At 37.1% G+C, this 27,098-nt stretch overlaps 1 protein-coding gene across 2 annotated transcripts in view; it reads right to left on the bottom strand.

Moving 5' to 3' along the window:
* GABRG2 (gamma-aminobutyric acid type A receptor subunit gamma2) overlaps window positions 1-27,098 on the bottom strand; it is a 47,718-nt gene that overhangs the window by 8,716 nt on the left and 11,904 nt on the right. For both annotated transcript variants that reach the window (XM_053464718.1, XM_053464719.1), the window contains exons 2-8: window positions 21,625-21,773; window positions 16,581-16,648; window positions 15,263-15,483; window positions 13,126-13,208; window positions 11,604-11,741; window positions 740-892; window positions 158-363 (exon numbers count right to left, since the gene is read on the bottom strand). In XM_053464718.1, coding sequence (XP_053320693.1) covers window positions 158-363; window positions 740-892; window positions 11,604-11,741; window positions 13,126-13,208; window positions 15,263-15,483; window positions 16,581-16,648; window positions 21,625-21,773 — 1,018 coding nt within the window. The remainder of the gene's footprint in view (window positions 1-157; window positions 364-739; window positions 893-11,603; window positions 11,742-13,125; window positions 13,209-15,262; window positions 15,484-16,580; window positions 16,649-21,624; window positions 21,774-27,098) is intronic.

Below are 27,098 nucleotides of genomic sequence, written 5' to 3'. Positions count from 1 at the left end.
TATAAAGTGAGTTCCTCATTTTCTTATCATTGTCCACTTTTTTTTTACTGTTTTGTTGGATGTATTTATTGCATGATATGTGATCCTATTTCATTAATGGTTATATGCATTGGTTATATGAAACGACTCCATGTATTGCTTATAACAATATACTCACTGGATTTTTCTTCTTCTTTTCTTTGTCCTTGCTGGGTTTCCTGTTACTAACAAAATAATGAAGGGTTCCGTATTCCATCAAAGCAGCAAATACAAAAATAAAGCAGACTGACACGAAGAGATCCATTGCTGTCACATAAGACACCTTAGGTAGAGATTTACGAGCAATCGTACTCAGAGTGGTCATTGTCAATACAGTTGTAATACCTGGTGAGAAAAGAAAGCTGAAGTGTAGGAGCTGCTAAAAATTGTACTTAAAATAATCACATACCATCTCCTCATTTACAGTACTGCAATTTTTAGTTGTTAGTTGTAGCTAACTGCATTTCCTATCACGTTTTTATTTCTTTACATAATAAATACATACCATACATAATGACACACATAATAAAGATAATTAAAAAATGGTCATATCCTAAATATAATTACTCACGATTATGTTTATTTAATTTTAGGTTTGTTAGTTCATTTTTAGTACATTTTAAGAATGTGATTCCTATTGTTTCTTCAAGCATCAAGAACAAGGTAGAGGGTTATAATAGTTATGCATAACGCATGTTAAAAAAAGAAATAAATAGCTTACCCAATGATGTTCGAGCTGGCACAGCATCCTTATTAATCCAAAAAGATACCCATGACAGAACAACAATAAGGGTGCAAGGAATATAGGTCTGAATAGTAAAGTAACCCATTCGCCTGCTCAGATCAAAGTACACTGCCATCACAACATAATCTCCTGTAAGAGAGGAGTAAAATATAGTTAAAACACAAATTCACAAAGATTTGTTTAGTTTTCTTAACATTTTTAATGACATTTCCCCCTTCAACACATTTTTTATTTAATTTTAACAAGTTAAATTGGATATACAGTAGCTATATCAGTCCAACAGAAGATAGAGTCCTTGGAAATTGATAAGATGTCTTATCCCGCTGAAATGACAAATGCCATTTTTATGAAAATATTTTACAGAAAACAAAATTTGATTATGAAATTGCCAATTCTAACATGATTACGAAAACCTTCAAAATACATTTTAAATGAGGCCAAAATGTTACACAACAAATCTGTGCACACACATTTTTTACAAGTTATAAAAGTTTCACATAGTGTCAGGCACCAACCTACTCAGCCTGGACCATGCTGTGATTCTATACCCTCAAGGATTATCAGCAACCACTAGTGGCCACCCTTCACTCTCTGGAGCACCCAGACCTCATTATTGCTAGCAGATGTGTCCTTCAGTCAGGGCCTTGGCATTAACATTGGAGGACCGCTTTGCTCTGGCCCTGTACCTGACCCTGTATTGTTCCTGCCGTCAGCCCTGCCAGTGGGCCTCCCGCCGTCAGCCCTGCCGGTGGGCCTCCCGCCGTCAACCCTTCCAGTGGGCTTCAGCCCTTCCAGTGGGCTTCCTGCCGTCAGCCCTGCCAGTGGGCCTCCCGCCATCAGGCCTGCCAGTGAGCCTCCCGCCTTCAGCCCTTCCAGCGGGCTTCCTACCGCCAGCCCTGCCATTGGGCTTTCTGTCGTGCGCCCTGCCATCGGGCTTCCTGTCGTCAGGCCTGCCAGTGGGCCTCGTGCTGTCAGGCCTGCCGGCGGGCCTCCCGCCGTCAACCCTTACGGCAGGCTTCCTGTCGTCAGCCCTGCCATCGGGCTTCCTGCCATGCGCCATGCCATTGGGCTTCCTGTCGTGCGCCCTGCCATCGGGCTTCCAACCAAAGAGACTTATCACCTGTATTTGTCCTGCCAGTTTCCTCAATATAGACTATTTCCCAGTATTCTGCCTCTGGTGTCTTCCTTTGCGTCTGTCTGTATCATCCCTCAGCTATGAAGCATCATGGGGTACAGACAGACCCCCAAGTATCCCCTGCTACTGTGCTCCTACTGACCTGCTTGTCCGGTTCCTGACACATAGCCAACTTGTATAACACAAATTGTGATATAATTGACTTAAATAAACTGTCACCGTTGGTGAACTCTAGCCTAGCGCAGCCCTTCTAGAGCACAATTGGGGCAGAACTTATTTAATTGGCCAAGTGAGGAGATCTGGTCCATTTTCATTACAGAGGCTAGGACTAGCCAGCACACCATAGCATGTAGTATCTGTACAGAGGTTTCTTAAGAGGCAAAGTGCCAGGATATGACATCAGCAGAGAGGATGGCAGCATGAAGGTGGGTGCTACTCAGGGTTGGGCCTATGGCAAACCCTACCTGAATATACCACTGATTTTCATATCCGTATGTATGCTTGTCTGGTAAACAATAATGCTAAGAACAAACCAACACTTTCTTTGCAAACATACTCACTTTTTTTCTGAATATAACTGTATTAACTTGTTTTAGTGGAAATTCTTATTATATGATTCAACAGGTGAAAATAATTACATGTTAAAAAGAATAACATGAGCAGGTTGAGAGTACAAAAAAGGAAACATGAAATACATTTTGCTGCTTTGTCAAAATGCGTGACTCATTTCCTGCCAAATTTGAAGCAGATGTTCTTAGACATAGCTTGACACAAATTATTTATATGCTCGTATTAAAAAGTGCTTTTGCCTTGTTCTAAATAACATACATCAGCTCTGTGTTGCTATTTATTTACAATCCCACTAACCTTCCAAATGTCATACCAATTCATTTGTTCTAGACAATGAAGGCGTTTGGAAAATGCAATATATATATATATATATATATATATATATATATATATATATATATATATATATATATATATTTGGTTTCCAATACATGTTTTTGTAAAAAAAAAAAAACTAATTGTACTAAATATTATTGATTTTTGCAACTGTTAGCTTTTCCAGAAATAAAATGCTTAAATTAATATGTTCCATTGACTAATACTAGTACTGAATTAAAAAAAAAACACTTGCCAACAAAAACATTCTATATATGTTTGTACTGTTTTAATGAGATGAATGATGGCTCAGCAGTGTACTAGAATATGTGGGAGGATCAGACTTAAGAAGTAATTTTATTGATACAGGAGATGTGTTCCAAAAATGCAATAAATGACAGGCATGTCACAAGGAATGCAGGATATACATACTAAACATGCAGCCCGAAAACTTGAATAAAACAGCTTTTGCAAGAGAACAAACGCCACGAGCAAGGACACTAGCAAATCTGTGGCCCAACACGCCAAACAGAGGACCGTGAGCATACAGAAGTCATTGAATCTCATTGTAAATAACAGACAGAGCCAATGGGAAGCATCTCCACTGCCAAAACAACTTTTAGGTTATTTTGGCACTTTTAGGTCTTCTGGAATAATTACCCCTAAATCCCTTCCTTCAGATGTTGCGATTAGGACTATATTAAATAATATATACTCTACCCTAGGTGCATTATTTTGCACTTATTCACATTAAATGACAGTTGTCACATCTTTTTCCAGATTACCTAAATCATTTGTCATTTGGCTTATCCCTCAAGAACAGGGATAAGTTTCCATTAATTTCCACACTACTGATATAAGACTTACTGCCCTATACAGTAGTTGCCACACTTCTCCTTACTGCTTGTCTTGTAAATGGCACAACATTTCCAATATTCTTGTTAACAATGACTGGTAAAATAAATCCAGTAACGGTTTTGTTAGTAGAAGACCAAGCTCTTTAAATAACTTTGAGTGTATCCCTCAATATAACTTATTAGTCTTTATTTAGACAGCTGAAGTAGAACCCCTATAAAATCACATGTATCAAATGATTCATTAGTCTTTTTTTCCTATCTGAGGTCCCTTTCCTTCATCTTCATCTGTAAAAACTGAACAGATTTTTTTATCCTTATTTTTAATCTTATTTGTGTTTTACTTCCCTTCTCTCGTTTATGTTTTAACTGCCTTTTTTACTGACTGGACTATTTTCTTGTGGTTGGTCTATGTTTCTCACTGCAGAATACCGCAGTGGTTTCTTAAATTGTTTGCTTTTACTGACAAGCCTAATACAATTTTATTTCCTTCAATAATTCGACTTTTAAATAATCCCATTTCTCCTGGATTCTATTTATATTATACCACTTCAGCCTGATAATGACTCCTTTACACATATGGTAATCAGGGTTATCTTATAATCAAGCAAATATGGTATTTCTTTGACAAACAAGAATTCACTTATGTCAACATTGTGCATCATTTAACTCAGCTTGTAGGGCAAACAACAGACAGTTTGGACTGATATTGTAGCTACTAACTGAATGTGTTAACGTATTTTGAAAGCCAGCAGAAAGGGGTTTAATGTATATCGTTTTGGGTTTAGTAGAATTTTAAATATGAACACTCTTGGTGCACCTGCTGTGAAAGAGCATTTAACACATCAGTGCACAGAAAAACATAATTTCTATTCAGATTTATTCTTCAGATGCATGTTGAATTTCAAAGGCCATGCTTAATACATTTGCAAATGAAAATTAATAAGCTTACCTAGGAAGTCTCAGGGTTTGACCTCAATCTCAAAGTGAAGGAGCAGATTCTGAGGGTCACACAGTCTAGAGCTTACTCTTTCCTATTCTATACTGATGGGAGCACTCCTAATTGATGCTTTGGCTGCCAATATGTCATGGTTGATATCCATGTTTGAATGCAGGTGACTGCTTTCCATGAGGGCTGGTATTAGGGCCATTACGGTAACACATATGGCGAGTAGCTAAATAGAATATCCATGGTTGTATATCAAAGGGTTTCAAGAATCTCAGGGTAAACTAATTTAGAAAGTTCCAGGTGTGATAATAAGCAAGCAGAATTTTCTAGAAATGTAGAAATATGCATATATCCTTACACATATTCAATATGTATATATTCCAGAAATTGATGCTTATGCTTCCCAGATGGTCATATAACGGTAACACAGATATTTTTGCTTACTGAGCATGAGTATGATAACAAGCTTGAGCATGAGTATGAAAACAAGTTTGAGCACAATTATTTTTAAAGGTTGAAAGCAGTGTTCCCCCTAAGCTGTGCGCTTGTGCGCGCACACATAGCTTTCAGAGGGAGCGCACACGAACAAAAATTGTGCGCACAACCAGTAGCATACCGAAGGGGGGGCGGTCCGCTACTGGTTGTGCGCACGGCACCCCTCCAGAGACGGACAGTAATGTCCGCCGCTAGAGGAGCAAGCTCGGTTGGGGAGATCAAGGATCTCCCTCTAACCGTCTTTAAAAAAATCAAGGGAGCTGGAGGTCTGTTAATGCAGACCTCCGATCCTGCTCCCTTTCGATGCGCGCGGCAACTGATGCTGTGCGTCGGGATTTGATGTCATATGCCGGAGCACAGCACTGAAGCCACGCCCACCGCCTCCACTGCAAAGAAAGGAGAGGACACAGAAGAGGAAGAACGAAGAGTAGGAAAAGTGACAGGTAGGAAAACATTCTGTGAGAGTGAATTAGTAAGTGTGTGAGAGTGATTATGCTGTAGGGTGTTATGCTGTAGTTTAAACTGAATGTTTGTGAATGAGTGTGTGTGTGATAGCATGGATATGTAAGTGTGTGGGGGGGATAGCATGGCATAGGAAGGCTGTAATCATATTCCTATCATGCTCAGGTTCCAGCGTGTACTGGCTGCCTGAGCATGATAGGATTGCTGTTAGCAATTACCGTATTTGCTCGATTATAAGACGAGGTTTTTTTTCAGAGCAAATGCTCTGAAAAATACCCCTCGTCTTATAATCGAGGTCGTCTTCTAATCAGACCTCAAAAAATGTCCGCTGGGGCCAGGCTGCTTACTGGTGCTTTGGTCGCGAGCAGCGTCTCTTCTAGCAGCAGGAGAACAGGAAGCTAGCAGAGTGTCACATAATTCTGCCTCCCCCTCCTTCCTCTGGGGGCGGGGCCAGAGAAGTTGCTCGCACAGCCAGGCCCCTGCAGAAGTCTTCGAGTGAGAGATCTGCAGTTCAGGTAAGGGGGTGGGGGAGGGTTTTTGTGATTATTGTGTGAAGTATGTGTGATTAATGGAATGAATGAGTATTTAAATGTTTGTGTGTGTGTGATAGCATGGATGTGTAAGGGGGGTGGTGGTGATAGCATGGCATAGGGAGGCTGTACTCACACTCCTATCATCCCCAGGGTCCAGCATGTACTGGCTGCCTTGGCTAGATAGGAGTGTGATTGCTGTTAGCAGTTATATATATATATATATATATATATACCGTATTGGCTCGGATATAGGCCGCCCCCGTATATAGGCCGCACCCTAAAAGTTTGGTGCTTTTTTAAAGAAAAAGTTTTTTTTCTTTAAAAAAGCACCAAAAAAAACATGCTGCCACTGTCCTCCCCCCCGAGATATGCTGCCACTGTCCTCCCTCCCCGAGATATGCTACCACTGTCCTCCCCCCGAGATATGCTGCCACTGTCCTCCCTCCCCGAGATATGCTGCCACTGTCCTCCCCCCCGAGATATGCTGCCACTGTCCTCCCTCCCCGCGATACGCTGCCGCTGTCCTCCCTCCCCGAGATCCGCTGCCCTCCCTCCCCGAGATCCGCTGCCCTCCCTCCCCGAGATCCGCTGCCCTCCCTCCCCGAGATACGCTGCCCTCCCTCCCCGCGATACGCTGCCCTCCCTCCCCGCGATACGCTGCCCTCCCTCCCCGCGATACGCTGCCGCTGTCCTCCCTCCCCGCGATACGCTGCCGCTGTCCTCCTCTGCCCCCCCTCCTCGACTTACCGGAGCAGACTCCCGGGTGTCTTCAGGGCCGGCGAGGGACATCTACGCAATACGCGTATGCAACTTCCGGTACCGTTACCGGAAGTTGCATTTGCGTATTGCGTAAATGTCTCCCGCCGGCCCCGCAAGACACCCGGGAGTCTGCTCCGGTAAGTCGGGGGTGGGCAGAGGTAAAACGCTTAGATAACCTCCCGTGCCGGCACCCCCCCCCGTGGGAAGTGCTGGCAGGGGAGGCTGTCTGAGCGTATCGGGGAGAAGGATGCAGGTCCCCTGCACCGCTGCGGGGGATCTGTATCTTAACCCCGCTGCCTGCCCGGCGCCCGGGACTGCATGTCCCGGGCGTCGGGCGCTAGACCCCGAATATAGGCCGCACCCCCACTTTAAAAACTTAAAGTGGGGGAAAAAAGTGCGGCCTATATTCGAGCCAATACGGTATATATATATATATACATCCAGAAATGCCTTTTAAACCCTATATGCCACTCTGCCCCATGATATGCCTTTTAACCCTCTATATGCCACTCTGCCTCCAGAAATGTCTTATACCCTCCTATATGCCACTCTGCCCCATGATATGCCTTTTAACCCCCTATATGCCAGAGTGGCATAACAATATTAATATATATATATATATGATTGCTAACAGCAATCCCACTCCTAACATGCTAGAACCTGGGCATGATAGGAGTGTGATTGCTGTTAATTATATATATATATATATATATATATATATATATATATATATTATTGATTTTTTTGTCTAATTTTGGTGTGTTACTTTTAATAAAAGTGTAAAAGTGTTTTTTTTGTTTTTTCAAGGTGTGGGGGGTCATTTTTGGTTTCAGTCAAGTGAATGCAAAATTTTCAGGTCCAGAATTTTAATTTCGGTGCACCCCTATATAGATATATATAGTGTATATATATATATATATATATATATATATATATATATATATATAGATACTAGGCCAGACACTAAAGTGGTAGGCCTACACCACATCAATGTTTGGCTTAGTATATAGTGATTGGGATTATGCTGCATTATTGTCAATGTCTGGCTCAATGTATAGTGATAGGTGTTATGTTGTACCACGGTCAATGTGTGCCTCTGTATATAGTGATAGGTGTTATGCTGTACCACCGTCAGTGCGTGCCTCAGTATATAGTGATAGATGTTCTGCTGTACCACTGTCAGTGTTTGCCTCAGTATATAATGATAGCAGTTATGCTGTACCACCATCAATGTTTGCCTCAGTATATAGTGATAGCAGTTATGCTGTACCACTGTCAATGTTTGCCTCAGTATATAATGATAGCAGTTATGCTGTAACACCATCAATGTTTGCCTCAGTATATAGTGATAGGTGTTATGTTGTACCACCGTCAATGTCTGCCTTAGTAAATAATGATAACAGTTATGCTGTACCCCTGTCAATGTTTGCCTAATGATAGAAGCTATGCAGTTTTAAAGTGTGTGTGTGGGGGTCCTTTTATCCTTTATGCGCTCGTGATTCGCTCATAATTTACTTATGCAGTGAGAATTTCACCTTTAAAAAAACATTACAGTAAGTAATACTGTTGTGTAACTAATACTACATTATCACACTATAATGTAGTGTTATTAACCATGAGAGAGCTATACCAAAAATATAGAATAACAATTTAAATTTAACATTTGCAGAAGCATATTGTGCTCACAAAATTTTGGCTCTGGGAAAATTTTTGCACAAGAGAAATTTTCTGCGCACACCACCTAAGAAAAATTACATTGGTTGAAAGTGAACATGAGATTAAAGCAATATGAACATACTATGGTGCGTAAGTGGCATCTATGAAGTCAAATTCTTGCACATCAATGAATACCCACAATGCCCTCATCATTGCTCCAGAATATGCAAGATAATAAGTGTAGTATTCTAGTCTAGGGCTAGAGCGGCAGGTCAGGGGAGCTGACAGTCTCCGTGATACAAAAAAGGAGGCAGAAGCCCCAGGGGAGGTGGAGGGCAGTAGTAGTGATTGTCTGCGCACATTGCACAGACGCCTCCCGGCTGCCAGAAAGGAAGATCCAGGTCCCCTGCAGCGCTGCGGGGGATGCTCCTCTCTGGCAGCCGGTGAACATCCGCACGATGCGCATAGACAACCTTCACTGCTGCCAGCACTTCCGCCGGGGCTTCTATGGTAGAGCGTCGGTGTGACTTTCTGGTGCTCCATCATAGAACCGGAAGTGCAGGCAGAAGAGGATCCATGTCCCCTGCAGCGCTGCGGGAGATCTGTATCTTAGTGTTATAGTCACTATAAGATGAGCGGTATTTTTCAGAGCATTTGCTCTGAAAAAACCCTCATCTTATATTCGATAAAATAGATTAAAAAATCAACAATTTCATATCGATTAGTTGTTGCAGCCCTAATTAAATCTAACCTAACATAAGTAATTGAGGTGAACACAGAGTCAGTTTGTGTTATGTTAGAATTTGATAATCACACAGTATCTAGTCTATGTGTGATTTATAGACCCATGAACAAATAGAAGAGTTAGACAATCTATTAATGGAGGAAATATATACAGTGACATTATAGGGGCAAGTTCTAATCATGCTCTACTGGAATTTTCAAGTAGTTGGAAAGAAGCCAATTCATAAGGAGGCCAAATTAGATTTAGTGTTCACAAATGGAGATCTGGTATCAGATATTATAATAGGTGAAAATATGTGTAAAGGAGTCATTATGACTGGAGTGGTTTAAATGGAGTACAGGAGAAATTGGATTATTTAAAAGTTGAATTATTGAAGGCAACAGAAATTGCATTAGGCAATTTAGTTAGTTGGGTTAAAACCCAAAGATGTAGAAGAGATAAAAGAGCTAGCTGGCTGCCTCTTTAAATATTTTTGTTTAATATATATATATATATATATATATATATATATATATATATATATATATATATATATATAATTATAATTAAGGAAAGGGGCCTCAGGAAAGGGGCCTCAGTTGGGAAAAAAAGGTTAACAAATCATTGCTTATCTAGATTTCCGTAAGTCTTTTGACAATGTCCTACAATAAACTGCAATCTTTTTGGATTCCAATACTGTTGATTAGGCAGTGCCTGGATGACGGATAAGAGATGGTTGTAGTCAATGGAGTATATTGGGAGCAAGGTCTTGTTACCATTGAGGTAACACAGGGATTGATACTTGGACCCATTCTCTGTAATATTTTAATCAGTGATACTGCAGAATGTCTTGAAGGTAAGGTATGTCTTTTTGCTAATGGGGGGATAAGCCAAAAGCCAAATGCCTTAGGTAAACTAGAAAATTGTCAGAGCTCTGGCAACTCACCTTTAATGTGGATAAATGCAATAGTATGCACCTAGGGCATACAAACCCAAGGACAGAGTACATAAAATTTGATACAGTCCTAACCTCAACATCTGAGGAAAGTAATTTAGAAGTAATTATTCCAGAGGACTTGAAGGTAGGTATTAAATGTAATAGAACAGCAGGTAATGCTAGCATAATGCTTGGTTGTATAGGGAGAGATATTAGCAGTAGAAAGAGGGAAGTGCTCATGCCGCTGTAGAGAGCACTTCTAAGACCTTACAGTACTGGAGACCTTATCTCCAGAAGGATAGAGATACTTTAGAGAGAGTTTAGAGAAGGGCTACGAAACATGTTTTTCTAGGACAGACATTTTGTATATGATAAAAAGTTAAATTTAAATGTTTCTGTCATATTCAAACAAGTTTTTAATTGTATCTCCAAACCAGGCTAACTGCTAGATCGGGAGATCGGGCATTTGTTTGGTGTCCTACATGGTTGGTCCGGCCCTGCTCCAAACAACCTCCAACCAGTTCACCTTAAATAAAGATTTGCAGCAGCATAACTCAGAGCCCTAACCACACATTTTTTTTGTTTTTTGGTTAGTGTTGAACACAGTTTTAAAATTTTAATCAGTAAATGGTTTATATTCTTTGTTTTCAGAAACAAAACCAACAAGGACAAAAAACTTTTTATTTTAATCTGTATACAGAAGTTGACTGCAATTACATAAAATCTGTTGAAAGTAATTTTAAAATGGCATCAGAAGAAAGGCAGAGAACAAATGTCCAGACTGACAATTGCACTTTCATAGAGTATACTTTTATTAATAGATAACACTTACTATTTCTTTTTAAAACCTGTTTGTGTATGCAATCAACTTCCTACACATCATTTAATTATATATATCAGTGTCTACATAATGAAAACCAGATTGTGCTGATTCCATTAGTGCTATTTTCCTCTGTTACAAATATCGTACAGCTCTCTAGAGCTGAATTTGCATTCTCCTTCTATATTAAAAGATATATACAAATTGGAAAGATAATAAATGTCAGAGCGCAAAAAGCATATTTTATCTTTCCACAAGAATCAAATAATACTTTGGCATTATATTAGTTTCTGACAAAGTTAATTTAAAAGAATAAGAAATGCATTAACCTGCTACTTCTGTAGCCATGATCATTGGCATTCAAATGCTTATCAACTTTAACAATGAGAGCTGGATTATCTACTAGGCAGACTAGAGTTATGCCTAGAGATCCATGAGACAATTGTCATATTCATGAGTCATGTCCTCTTTCAGACAATTTGCAAGGGTACGCATAAAGTGTTTGCTGTTTTTTTTTTATAGAATATAAACCCTATTTGCTGGTCTTTGAAAAAAAAGAACTAGTGCTAAATAGTCACTTGCTAACATGCGCTAATCAAAAGTCCCTAATTATAAAGTGTTATTAGCCTACCTGAAGTTGTCTTCACTTCTTCTGTTGTATTTCTTAGACCAACAAATGAAAACTGATAAAGCCTCCATGACCTGACATCTCCAACCTCAACAGAACTGCGTTTCCATTGGTAAATAATCTCTTCTTTTGGATACCCATCTTCAATGAAATAAAAAATAATTATATATATAGAAATAGAAAAAATATTGTTTTTAAGGCTGGAAAAACACATTTTCTTTTGTGGTTTCACTCCTTCTATAAACTTTTTTAAAATAATACTATGAATAACATCTGTCAATGCGCCAAATTATGCACCAATAAAAAGCTAATTTATAGCATATGGCCCTATTTACACATACTACGCTTACTCAAGAGACTACTAGCAAGTTCAGTGTCTTCATTAACCTTACACAAGCCACATGTTAGCATGGATACCTTATTACTTAAAGAGTAATCTGATACAATGTGTGATGGGAAGCTCGGTATGCACGCCATTTGGTGCCTGGTGGGCCATACTGTTTCTCCAATCGCAGATTGGGTACTGCAGTGTGCAGCTGGGTACATATGGGCACACTAAGGACACTTAGTCATCCCTAGTCCCGCCCTGTTAGTATGTTAGAAATATTGTAGGTTTGTGGGGATATTTCTTTTACTACACTTATTAGTCCAGTGTTGGTGTTTTCTTTTGGATGTGGTAAGTGAAGAGAAGGGCCCATAGTAATTATCTGAGATATTGTGACGGAGTCTTTTTTTTTAATATTGATGGTGTGGAGGGAAGTGGCTTTAAATATTTAATATATTAACACATTCCATTATCCTAATTTTGGTGTATTCTTTATTACCGTTTATGAATAGTCACTTCTGAGTATATGCAATGGAGCACAGACGGTACAAGTCAGGTCCATAATGATGATCTGAGCTTTATGGGCATGTTTTTTTTGTTACAATATTGATTTACATAATTTGATATAACGATTATGATGCAGATGGAGGTAGCTTTTTATAGGAGATATATAGTTATATAGAGTTGAGCTGACCCTGCATAATGTATAATTCAATGAAGTGACATTCAAGAAATCTCACTGATATAAATATGTTTTATGTGTGTCCCTCCAAGCTATTCTTGGAACAGAAACTCAGCAGGGATTAGTTGTTCATAATGTAAAGTGAAATCAAAGAGGTGAAACTGTAATACGCACATGCTATAGACTGGTTGTTCTCTCGAGTTATGAGAGAGTTCTCTCTAAGAGTTATGGGAGAGTATTATTTTAAGTAAATTGCATATACGTATTTGTCAAGAGCAGGTATTTATTTTTGCATGTTTGTGTCTTATTTGTTATGACAATTGTAGTTGGAAACGCATTTTACTTTCTCTTTAGCTAAATTTGGTTATGTATGAAGATCTGTCTAATTGACAGGACAGAATGCAGATTTTGGATGATTTGACCTTCATTTATTCCATCTGACTACACACAATGTTGGTGAAAAGACTAGAAGCATATCATGTAATTGTACATAACTGAAAATATATAAACATACATACAGCTAGAAAACTCCAAGGGACAAGAGTGTTCATCCATTGGAAAGTTGTGTAACTGCAATTGACACTCTGCATCTATAGTAAGTCTGTGGATAAAAAATATTTCAATTATTAGCATTTGTGTTTTCACAGAATAATTACATATTGTATTGTTATGTAATGTTGGTACAGGTGTGAGGAGATTGTTTTGTTCTATTTTATCATTGCTTCAGATTAGAGGAGTTTAATTTCCATCTCAAGCAAATAAATAAAAAAATTTCATAACTATACAACATGTGCAGCTGTATTAGGGAGAACTTCCTGGATGAAAGTTCTCTTTTTTTCCACAAATATACAGCAAATTAAAAAACATATATATTTTGACAGTTTTTTTGTTGGACATATAACGATAAATAAAACTAATTTTTAAAATATTATGCTTTGCAGGATTTCAGTGTGCTTTAGTGTTGTACGCCTTATTGCCATAATTAATGTTAAAAAGTAATGTGTGTATATATATATATATATATCTATATCTATATATAATTAATAATTATAATTTCATTTGCCAAGATACAGGAAAAATTAGTAATAAATTGAATGAAAACTGGAGAATGATTTTTTTACTAACTTCTTTTACTTCTCTACCCTTCTCGTCACCTGAAACATATAATAGGGCTATTTTGGGCTTTTTAAACTCACTGCATACCTAAGTCAATTTAGAGTGCATTTGCCATCATAAATTGCTATAATTTAGCTGGGCTGGTGAGTTAGTAACTTTATAAGTGAAACTGTAATTTTTATATGAAGTTTTCTTATATTTATAAAATTCTAATGTGCCTGTAAATGTTTTGAATTTACGTGTATATTCTTAGTCCCCCAATGCTGGCAAGAATATAATTTTAGATACATATTTGCCAGAAGTCTGGAAAACAGTGGGGAGTCCTGTAACCGAATGGGCAGGCATATCCGCTAAAGTCGGCTTCCTCTGCTACTCCGACCGCTGAACCTCAAGCTTATTATTGGCCAAGCTACTGTCTTCGCCTCAAGAAACATCAGCCGAGATTAGATGCTTGAGGGTAAAATGAACTCAGTTTCATAGAAAACACTATCATAAAATATACTCTGTCTCTGTGAATCCTCCGATTATTAGTGGTTATCACATTCGCTCTTGGAGGATTCCAAGCAACACTTAAATAGAGTATATTTTATGATAGTGTTGTAACTTATGTAATAAAGTATTTATTCTACATTTTACATCACCTTTTATATTATATTTATATACATATACTCCATACACTCTGCTGGATCCACTCTGCTGTCCATCACCTTAAAGGGGGAGTACTGCCCTAAGTCAGTACAGTGTTCTTTAACCCTGGAGCCAGGTTCTGTAAGCTCTAGCTCAAGGTGAGACGTTAACTGTAGCCACCTTTTTCTGGTCCATTTTGGATGTGTTGCAATACTGCTCTATGTGATTTTATCCATTTGTAGATATCTCCATTCAAATACAGTTGGGTGTGTGATCCCTAATCACACCAGGCATTGATGATTTGAGTAAGTCTTTGTCTGACTCATCAGAATGTGAGTTTTTTATAATTTTTTTTAAAAAAAATTGCTATATTTTATCATACAGAGTGCACTATTATTTTTTTTCTTGTCATTTTTTCATGTCATTTATTCTACATAACCCACTGGGGTGAGTTACATTTATATTTACTTCTGTCGATCTGCTCACTGTTGGTGGGTTGCACCACCAATACCTGTCTTTTCTCTTGTTGAAGTTTGGGAGAGTGGGATTCCCACAGAGTGTTGTAGTGCATGTACACTTTTCCCTATTGTTTTTTCAATTCAGAACCCTTACAAGGCCAGGAGCCATAGTCTGTAGGGAGGCGACTGGCCCCTTAGCCTCGTCCAGGGCACAAAGGCTTCCATTAGAAGTCCAACTTGTCTTTTTTTGTCGCAAACCTAGTAGTGGATATCAACTGGCTAGTATTTTACTTTCTTCAGAACAGCTATCTGTAGATTACAGACTTTCAGTGTAAAGGTCAGACTATGTGAACCACTTGATTTATTGCACCCTGAAGCAGATTTGTACTACTAAAGTATTTAGAACCTGAAGACCATTGTCAGAAAATAAATGATTCCAAATACATCTATATACCTAAGAGTGTAAAGAACTCTTCCATCATTCCATATCCGCAACATTCGGTTAGGTGTTGTTATCCAGTGTGCATCTGCTTTTTTGGAGTTCCGAAAAAAAGTGTCAGGTATCCAGATCTTACCAACCATATTACTATTCAGCCGGAGTACCTTTATTGTGCTATTGAATTTTAGACGTCTGTCATACCAGGTTTGCGCAAAAAATATGTCAATGGTATACTCCTGTGTAAGAAAATAAATAAAGTTGAAAATCAATATAATATCACACTTTTTTTTTACTTTTTAAAAACCAAATTGCATAGCATGACATGTGCGCAAAGAAACAATTTCCTGGTTACATTTTAAAACAGTCCACATAAACTTACAATTATTATATCTAAAATAATGTTTGATTTGTCAGGTTTTTTTCATTAGGGTTTTTTGATATAATTAAGCAGATTCAATTTATTTGTTTATCATATGCAGAAATGAAAATCTAATTTGCATCAATCTGAGCCTTGCTTACAATTTTCTCTGTAAAACATTTTTTTAAATCATACATGTCTGCTGTTAATCCCGCTAATTTCAATGGGAGCTGCCCAGAAAAACTTTCTAATTCAATCAGTTTCATAGAGCAAAATGTAAAAAGATTTGTCCTATACGAAAAGGACTTTTTCCTTACAACTTACATTCAGACAATAAAATCATTACAAAACATTCAAATGGATTTAAAAAATATAAGGGTTCAAAGATGTCTGTCAGTCTGACAATTATGTTCACCTCCTAGTTTTGACTTTATCATTATTCTGGGGATTAATGAATGTTATTTGTCAATTGTCTTATTTACCGTTTCCAAATAATGATAGTTAGAAATGTAAGTAACGATATGCAGTTGAACCATTTGTTTTCCACTTTTATGTTTTAACAAATTCTTTGCTTTTTAATATATAAATTTTGGACCCTGATGCAGCTCTATATAATAAGAAACGGAACCAGCAAAAATGTATTAATAATAGAGTCATTAAACTTACAGGCCTTAAAAAATCTCTTTCCCTTCTCGCTCTCTCTCCCCTTTTCCCTCGCCTTCTTCTTGCCATTTTCTCTCTCCTTCCCTCTCTTTCTATTGCTTTTACATTTATTCTCCATAAATGTAACAACATCCGTCCTGCCCCGTCCCTGCCTTTCCTTAACATCACAACATCTTTCCTGGCCCATGCCATCCCGCTCCATTATCTTCAAAAATTCCCTCCTACTCCTTAACTTGAAAGACTGAGAGGAATGACCTAAAACAACAAGCGGGACATATATCAATTATAGCGTAACCTTAAAATTATACTCACCATATTGATAGCATTTACTGGCCCAATGCTGTTTACATACATGTCTGTGTGAATTACTGTTGGCTTTACTGTTAAAAAGAGCAAAAAGAAAAACAGAAAACATGTGTAAGCACTAAATGTAATTTGAAGGTTAATTATCAAAACATATAGTATGAAAAAGTCTCATCTCATTTTTACTTATTTAACTATCGGTGACAATAAGAAATGTGCTTTAGCCTAGATATAGCGCTTCCAGCCCTTTTACACATTCCCTCACCACAACTTCCATCATTTTTTGTGTGACAACCCACTTCTTCGTGCGACTATACGGGTGTAGAAAGTGGTAAGAATAAGACAGGGACTCCAGTGGAAGGTTTCCTTGTTTCAGCCATTTTGCAATAATTTTTAGAGGGGGGTGGCATCTGATCCCTACGATGGTTGGGCAAACCACGGTGCTCGAAATTTGATTCCTTTTCTTGATTCTCATAAATTTGTTCTATTGTCTTTTTCAGCTTGTAGGGATAGTCTTTATATGGTTAGTGTCTCATGGTTTACCTACTTACAGGTATGTAGTTTTGCTATTTCCCAATTGACGTTTTTTGAACGGGTGGAATGGACTAATCCTCTGGATACACAACTTTGATTGCCTTCCTCGAAGCATATCACCACTAAATTTGTTTATGGTAGTGTCCGCATTTCTAAAGGCGTGGATGACTCACTGCTCGGATGTTAATAGGTCGGATTTAATCAGATCTACAATATCCACGTGTAGGATACTTCGGGCCAGCACCTATGTTGAAATGCAGTTAAAGATTGTTCATCAGGCATCTCTCTCTCCCATTTGCCAATTTCTTATGGGAATACTGCCCTCAGATTCTTGCCTCAAGTGTGGTCAGACCTGTATCATAACTTCTGGTCGTGTCCCCCGATACGCTCTTTCTGGTGTAGTATATGAACTTTTCTTTCCGCCCTAAGTGGCAGTGATCTTCAAATCACTCTAGAGGCTGTGATTCTTGGCCTGTTGTCATTACCTGATTCAACACATGTTTCTCTTACACGTATCGACCTGGCTGTGGCCAGAAATACCATACTATATCAGTGGATACACCCTGAACCACCCTCATTGCTTCTGTTACGTAAAAAAAATTTATTATTACTGTTCAGAATGGACTGGTTAGACACATCATTGAACAAAGAAAGAGACACCAAATCGATTTTTAGGTTTTTTACACACCAGACAATATATTGAAACGTCAGATATGACAAACATTGCAGCATACGTCTTGGTTTAGTGTAGAGTTGCTCCATAAGACATTCAATGGTTTACTTGACAACGGACAGAGTGTGACTACATAATTGAATTTATCTTTGTTCTTGATAACCATGTTGCAAGTCAATGTTTGCGGGGAGGGAATAATATATTAGAGTTTTCATGCTAGACTTCTTTATATTCTCATTCAATGGTCATTTGGGGGACGTTACTGGGGTACTGTGTCATTTCGCAATGCCACTTGTTTCTTATTATGTTGTACTCTGGTTTCCTTGTTTTTGTTTTTATCTTTGAAAATTCAATAAAAATGTTCAAAAGTAGAAATGTGCTTTAGCATAAAGTTGACTACAGAAACATAGACTTTTGATAAGATACCATTCAGCCCTCCTAGACTTTTTTTTGTCTTAAAAACCTCAACCCCTTTTGTTTCTTGGTCTGATTTACAGGATAGTGTCATGCCTGACCTGCATTAACCTATACCACTGCTCAAATGGTGCTACACTTACTGCTTTACTTACACCTTACTGCCTTATTAATGAAATGATAGTTCCTTACATTACATCTAAACTACTTTTTCAAAATAGTATATATATCAAATAGTGTGGTAATACAATTCTCTGTTATGAGAATTTTTTTTATTTACATTTTTGTATGCTTGCATTTTTATTTTAATAGCAGTTAGGTGAAATTACCAAACTTAAAATCTGTACTTTTCTTGCACTTGGCCTGAGATGATAAAACATATTGGCTATAAGGGATGCTAAGGACATAATGAATGCCAGTGTAGACGACACGTAGTGTGCATGGCTCCCAGCTGGACAACCAAGATCTCTAGCAGATGTTCTTGTAGCAAATAAACTTATTTTGCCAGATAACAAGGCTTTGAGCCTAATTAATGAGATATGCTACCAGGTAAAAATAAAACAAATATATATTTGTCTTCATTGTTTTGTTTGTGTAATTATTGAACATAATTACAGATAAGTAGTGTAGAATAGAAATGCAATGCATTTACCCTCTTTCCTAATTAACGTCTGATTTATAATCCTATTAAAAGGGAACTATTAGAAGAGTGTTGGTTTATATTTGCTACCTGTTCCATTAAGTTCTGAATAATGCCACCAATTACATTACTTATGATATGATTGTATCTCCTTGGTAAAATTATGAAAAATTTCTATTTTTGGTTTTATGTTGTTCCAATAAAACAGTTTCTACATATCCATCTAATATTATTACATAATAGTAATATTTCAATTACAGTTGATTGTAGAATATGTTTTTAACTATAGGTATTATTCATATTCCTTGTGCTTTTATTCACTATACCAATGTTCCTTTGTCTTTTATAATATACTATTCTTAGTAACACAATTTACTCTAAGTGTGTAGTATACATAATTCCATCTGGTGGATCATTTACATGCTCATTGAAGAGTTACATACATGAATTGATTGCAAACATACAGTTTTTAAATGCAACATTATGTAAATTATAAACAGTAAGTGACACTCTCTTTCTCTAGTTGATCAAAAATGTATATTGCAAGCAGCACACACACACACACATTTAAGTGGAAGGGTTTCCATCACCTTTTACCCACCATAACCTATGTAATAATATATATATATATATATATATATATATATATATATATATATATATATATATATATTATTACATAGGTTATGGTGGGTAAAAGGTGATGGAAACCCTTCCACTTAAATTTAAGGGGTAGTAGAAGCATTATTAAACACTCATCTACAGACACCAGACAAGCCAGAAGGCTTGTTTTTCCCTCAGAAATCTCATGGTCCTTCCACAACCACAAGGGATTCTGGGTAGGCGCATGCAAATAAAGTTAACAATTATCACCTTTGCCACGATATCGACTTAATACATGGATCCCTTATGTTGTTATTGCATTTTGCTGTTACTTTTAATAAAAATGGTTAACACACCAAAAACCATTAACAATATTATATATATATATATATATATATATATATATATATATATATATATATATAATGTCTAACTGCAATCACACTCCTATCATGCCCAGGCAGCCAGCACATGCTAGAACCTTGGCATGATAGGAGTGTGATTACAGGCTCCCTATGCCATGCCATCCCCCCCACACACACACTCATATACTTATTCATTTACAGATACTCATTCATTCCCTTAATCACACATACTTTCTCATACACCCTCCCCCACCCCTTGCCTGAACTGCAGATCTCTCACTCGCAGACTACTGCAGGGGTGCTGCTGCTTCCTCTCAAACAACTTCTCTGGCCACGCCCCCCAGGGGAAGAAGGAACGGAGCAGAGTCATGTGATGTGCATTCACGTGACTCCGCTGGGTTCCTGCTTTTCCTGGCCGAGAGGCTGCTTGCACACTATGCGGCCAATGCGCAGGTAAGTTGTGTGCACGCCGGCGACTTTAATTTCATTCGGCGCCTTAAATGTTGGTCTGCTGGCAACCGGCCCACGGACCGGCCGGCCCACCGGGAAATTTCCTGTTACAATACCCACAAGTTGTGTGATCTACATCTATTCCCTGTACTGTACCGCGCCTGTTTAGCAATATTACAGGTGAGTTAAAAGTAATGATTTGACATAATGACAGCACCTGCGGGGAATAACCTGAGATAAATATGACTAATGGATGAAGTTAAGATGATGATTTAGAAGGCAGACTAAAGAAATGTGTGAAGCAATGAGATATCTATGGTTATATATATTATATGACTAAAAGTATGTAGACACCACTCCTAATTATTGAATCTAGGTGTTTTAGCCTCACCTATTGCTAACAAGTGTAAAAAGTTAGAGACATGTCATCTCCGTAGACACACGTTGGCAGTGGAATGGGTTGTACAGAAGACCTCAGTAAATGATGCCACCTTTGCCATGAGTCTGTAAAATGTCTGTGCTATTATTGTGAAGAGAAAGCGTCTAGGAGTACAGCGGCTCAGCCACAAAGTGGTAGAACATGCCAATTTAGTGAGGATGCCAAGTGCTGAAGTACGTAGAGCACAGCACCAATGGACTCTGGAGCAGTGGAAGTGTGTTCTCTGGAGTGATGAATCACATTTCACATCTGGAAAGCTGATGGAGGGACCTGGGTTTAGCATATTCCAGGAAAATGCTAACTACCGGAATGCATTTGGTAGGGGGGAAGGATAATTGTCTGGGGTTGTTCTTCAGGGTTTGGGCGAGGCCCCTTAGTTCCATTGAAGGGTAGTGTTAAAGCTACAAAAGACATTTCAAACAATTGTATGCTGTCATTTTTTTTAGCACTAGTTGTGAGAAAGCCCCTTCCTGTTCCAGCATAACTGTGCCCCTGTGCACAAGGCAAGGTAAATAAAAACACGTTTTTACCAGTTTGGTGAGAAGGAGCTTGAGCAGCTTACATACAGTCTTGCTCTTAACCCAACTGAACATGCTAGAGATGAATTGGGATGCTCATTGTAAGACAAGCCTACTAATCTATCATCATTTTCTGAACTCACATATGCTCTTTAGGATAACGCCTTCCAAGAAGAGTGGAAACCAGGGAGGGTTACTCCATATTAATGCCTGTGGTTTTGTAATGGGATGTCCAACTAGTTCATATAAGTGTGATGGTCAGGTGTCTACTTTTGGTCATATTGTATATGTTATTCAGTTGGATATAAACATATGTATAAGTGTGCCATTTTCACTTAAAATAACATTGTAATTTTACCTATTGTTAGACAACTTCATTAACTCTTTTAAATTAAAACATGCTTAAGGCACACATACCTCCAATATCGGGTCTCAACTTGTTATCGTACCCCTTCAAAAGACCATTTAAAATAGATGTAACATCATTATCATGAAATTTTCGTGTCAGTAGCCATGTCTTATTTGATGGAGCATCTTCATAATCTTCATCCTCCTTTTGAACTGAACTAAGAAAAAACATTAGGTACACTTTTATTACATATATAAATGCTGCATTAAAAAAAAACAAGCTTAGTAGCTGACATACTAAAAGAATGGTTAAAAAGCATCCAACTCTGCTGTGAGAATGTGTTATATATGTGATTAGAATTATGTTTCAAAGACAAACAGAAGGGATGAAAACATTAAAATTCAACTTTGAGACAGAGTTTACTCTCCTCACCTTTCAATTGAACCTGAAATGTTAGCAGAGCTTCACAACCATGTTTATCTTATATATAAATGAAAATACAATATAAAAAACTACTGAAGGTGGGCAAGCTGACCAGTTGACTTAATTACACTCTTAAAGACACCACAAGAACAGACCAACAAAATATGATCAAGGTAACATTATTACACAGTTCTAATGGAAATTATTTAGTGTTAAAATGATGCATTTAAAATTGCAATAGATTTATTATTTGCCACTTTCAAGTATTAAAGGGTATGTGTTTAATATTGTCTAGTGATTGACTAGAGATTATTGACTGAAAAAACACAGAATAACTGCTTAACATGTAGAATGGCACCTAAGGCATTTGCTGATTAATGTTTGGTCAGAATATCTATGAGTAAAATACACAATATTCATCATTATACATCCTTGGCATTTGAAATAAAAATTTGATTTTTATATGGGCACCAGGATTAAGTTCTAACGAGCAGTATATTGTCAACACATAATTCTTCACATACTATATAAAGAAGTTGTGAAAATAAGGTAAATTGTATGTAGTGGATGTCTCAAAAAAACATTTACCAATTCTACTCCATGGCAAAACCAAATGGATAAATGCATATTTGCATTTTATCATTTTCCACAGTTACATTTCTTGTTCTGCCACCTAACAATACACCTGCTGTGGTTGAAAATACAAATGGTAGGTTACGTTTGCTTTATTGTACAAAAAAAATATAAGAATCCCTATGACATTCTCACCACAAACCCCATTTCCAACAGGCAAACCTTTCTATTTAATAATTAATATGAAGTATGGTTTGCATATTAATGCAGCTTAAATTATATTTTGTTCTATGATTCTTGTCATGCCAGCATTTTCTTGCTGGGCCTTAATGTATTTGTGTACAAAGAACAAATATAATGTAATTTTTTTTGTTCTTTGGCTTATAATACAGCAGAAAACATCAGAAATTCTGAAAATACCCTGTTGTTCTTAACAATTAGACTAATCAAAATAATCAAAAAAAGGTTAATAACTTATAATGTATGACTTCCAATAGAAGGAATGACAATAATATATCAATTAATATTACTGATTACATTCACACGTATGACATTGCAATGTGTCTGTGGGAATTAAATATTTTGTGCTAAAACATTTTTTTTTTATTTGCTTCATAATTATCTGAAGATTTAACTAATCATGATATTATCTGTGTTTACTTAAATTATAACAATATCAAAAAGATCATTACCTCATATTTGACACATCAATTCATTTTCTTAATATTTGCTTGTTCTTAATAAACCTATTGATAGGTAAAGAATATGTACTGTTCTATGTTCTTGATTTAATCAGTAAATCATAAAAAAACTGTATTTGCCAATGCACAAAAGCCTTTTTTATTATTTGTCATATAAAAGGATTCTGTCACATTTCATATGAAAACTGGAATAATGAGTGAATGGTTACTTTACATACGCTACCTAAAAAAAGAGATACTTCAAAAAAACGGTTTTGTGGAGAAAATGCCAAAAAAAGAATATATTTCAATTATATTCATGTATGATTCACAGCTGGAATATTTTCCCTAAATATTTCGCTTATGCAATCATTGTATAAAACTATATAGTCCACATAACATGTTTATGGAGGGGCTTTATCAAAAAACCATCAACTTTTTTTAATCTGGAAAAATATTTCACGTATAAACTAAACATAAGATTCCCTTTTAAACGGGCAGCCTTACATATATTAATAAATGAAGGCCAAGCAGATAACAGTGACTCATATGTGAGTGCGCAGCTTATCTGCTTGGCCTACATTTATTTATTGTGTGACAGAAGGGACACTTCATTGCTGCTGCTTCGGCCTCTCCGGTCCTGTTTTATTGGCAGGTGCGATGCCTGGAACTCTGTGGCCTTTTCTTTAGCCTTACATATATTGTATATTTGATAGAAAACATATATGATTAGCATGATATAACATGAGTATGGAAGTAAAAGCATTTATAAAAAGGCAGGATTTCATTTCAGCGTTTTCTCTATGGTTGAAGATATATTTACATATCTTTTATTAAACATTTTCCTGAACAAGTTGTAGCATCTTGCCTGAATATCCTGGTATTTTTCATACATAGTGCTGTTGTAAAAATCCAAACAAAAAAATCCAGCTGGTAATATATGACTATAAGCTTTTTTTTAAATAATGGTTAGGTTGCAAAATGAAAAACAACATGGATTTATCCCGCTTAAAACATATACACTTGCAGCAGGTAATTCAATTAATTAAATTTAATGTGGATAAATTTATTGAGAAGTGACACTTCTGTGGCAAAAAGCCCATAAATAGTTGAATTCTACATTAGTCAACAATATTAGGGGCAAATATATGATACTCGCCTGCCTGATGTCGAAATGTAAACCTTTTAATGTTGGTGAAATCATATAATCCTCACCAATCGGTATAAGTAAATGTAATTGAAATTATAATTTTAAAATCTTTACATAATTACTGTATTTTCTAATAGACTAATAGTTTTTTTATGATTACATTTTTTATTCAGATCCGAGACACAGCTCATATGTAAAGTAAACACCATGTATGGAAAAAGCATGACCTCAATCGTGTAAAATGGAGGTAGGGAGCTCAGAAGGTGGTTACCACAATAAAAGATCATTAGGTTACCTTGTGAATGCCAAGCGGAGAGGAATATAGTAGCTTGGTGAGAGGTTTTTTTTTCTTCGAATAAACAATTTGTAACACAAAAAGAAAACAAAACAAAATAGTACGAGTGGGGAAAATAGCTAGTCTCGTCTAGACATGTAGTAGCAATACATCGTATTTTGCCGAAACAGTGCAAAATTAACCATATGGCATGGAAAAACATGTTCGGTCAGTAACAAGCATGCATAGATAACACATTGGAATGGCAGGCGCCGGTCAGGTGCGGCACCACTCCCTGCACATAGCTATGAGCCAAGGGGGTGGAACGAATCATCGTCAATGAGTAGAGACAACTTCAGTGTAACTAGGGGGAGATGTACTTTTCCATTTCCTGGCTATATATAATTTAGTTGCCCAAAAAAATATGTATAATTAATTTCCGGATAGGGTTAGAGATAGGGTCCGGAAACATGGACAATTTCAGGGAGAAAATCAAATTCAAGGTGAAAAATAGGACGAAAGGAAGCAAACACTGTCTCCCAAAGTGGTTTCCGTACTGGACAGCTCCACCACATGTGAACCATAGAACCGTCTTGTCCGCAACCTCTCCAGCAGAGCCTAGACTGGGACCTCAGCATGAAAGACAGTCGAACAGGAGTGAGGTACCAGCAATAGCTAAGCTTTTTTTGTAATTCAAGATTATTAGTGCAGTGGGACACCCCTCTCATCATATCCTCTGACTCAAGCCAGTGGGAACTTAAGATGTAATTCTTTTTCCCATGCTATCATATGGGGGAGTTTGCAGGTAGAAAAAGTGAGGAATTAACAGAGAATACCAAATTGAAATCGCCCCTGTAAACCTTGGGGCCAGATTACATAAGAAGTCACTGAATGGAGGTCACGGGAGTTGTGAGAGATTGAATTCGGAAGTGAGTGAAGCAGGTGGCCAATTTGTAGGTATTTAAAGAAATCATGATGTGGGATGCCATGTGTGGAAGAGAGGTGTGTAAAGGAGGACAAGATATTGTCAGTGTGAAGATCGCTCAGAACCCTAAAACTAGGTCGAGTCCAATGAGATATAAGTAGACCAGGGATCAGTAATTCCAATGTACGAAGTGGGGTGATGAATGTAAGCCTAGTAAGGGACATCGAGATGTTTTGTCCCATATTTAACGAATAACTTTTAAAAACATTAAATTAACATGGATTTAGAAATATTGTATGGCAATATTTTTAGTTTATTTTACCTCCTAGACGTTTAATTGCTAACTAGTGAGTATACATTTAGAAATTGGTTTTATGACTGATTTAATCGGGACTGATTTAATTGTGACCTTATTTTTAACTTATTGGAAGGTTTACATATTTTTTAATTCAGAAGAGAAACGTTGTAGACATCCCTATAATCACTTAAGTGTATTTTAATTTGCCTTTGGTATTAAGTCTTACATTTGTTCTGACTGCATACTTTATAAAACAAAAACAATTCTGGGAGGAATGTCCTTTTTTTGATTTAGGCACAGTATCTCTAATCGTAATAAATGGCCTCTTGTTATCTGCTGTGCGTGTGGACAAAATAGCTTATATGGGTCTCAAATGTATTAGTACATTGTAATGAGGGTACTTTTGGTGCCTCTTTCTAGCGCAAGTAAAATGTACTTTCTCTGTAGCTGAAATGGAGCTGCTCCTTTTTAAATTTTGTGATTCTTCATATTTCTTAATAAGTCACATTTTAATTAAGGCATAATGCTTTGCACAGAGGTATAATATTCTTGCATATTCTGTTTAATGCACGTTAATAGGATAACATGTAACATAATAAAAGATAATTAAAACCTTTGTGTCATACTTAGTTTCAGTAGCTTTACGCATAAACTGCTAGGTTTATAGGTCACGCTAGGCCTGCGGTGTAAAAAAAATAATTGACAAATTCACTGAATGTATTAGTTTTTAGGCTATCGTCACCCTAAATTTAACATTATTCACTTTCAGATGAATACTTACAGTATAAAATAATTATTTTGTGTAGCAATTTTAAACTTTTATTTGCATGTTAGGATATACATGTACATTTTTTTTCACTTTTACAATTGAATTTTTGCAATAATATTAGAGTTTCTTGTTAAGTAAAAGTTTAGTTTTCCTAAAACCACGTTGTCATTTAAAATAATCAAATTCCTAAAACCCATATGTCAGCTTAGAAAAGAACTTGCTTCTCCTCACCATCCGGAAATAATAACACAAACAACAGACTGGAAGAAAACTGTCCACAGCCTTAGTTCATTTGCAAATACATACCAGCATCACTGTACCTTCCTGTTCATTACGGATACCATTGCACACAAGTCTAACAGAAAGCGCTTGGGTTGGAAGTATACCTGATGTGCTCACTCTTTCTACTCTCTCCCTGAGTTCCAGCCCAATAGTACTAAAGTAGAGCAA

This window comes from Spea bombifrons, chromosome 4 (assembly GCF_027358695.1).
Source record: "Spea bombifrons isolate aSpeBom1 chromosome 4, aSpeBom1.2.pri, whole genome shotgun sequence".
Classification (NCBI taxonomy): Eukaryota; Metazoa; Chordata; class Amphibia; order Anura; family Pelobatidae; genus Spea; species Spea bombifrons.
Note: the sequence above shows the minus strand (reverse complement) of the source record. Positions and strands in the feature narration are given on the sequence as shown.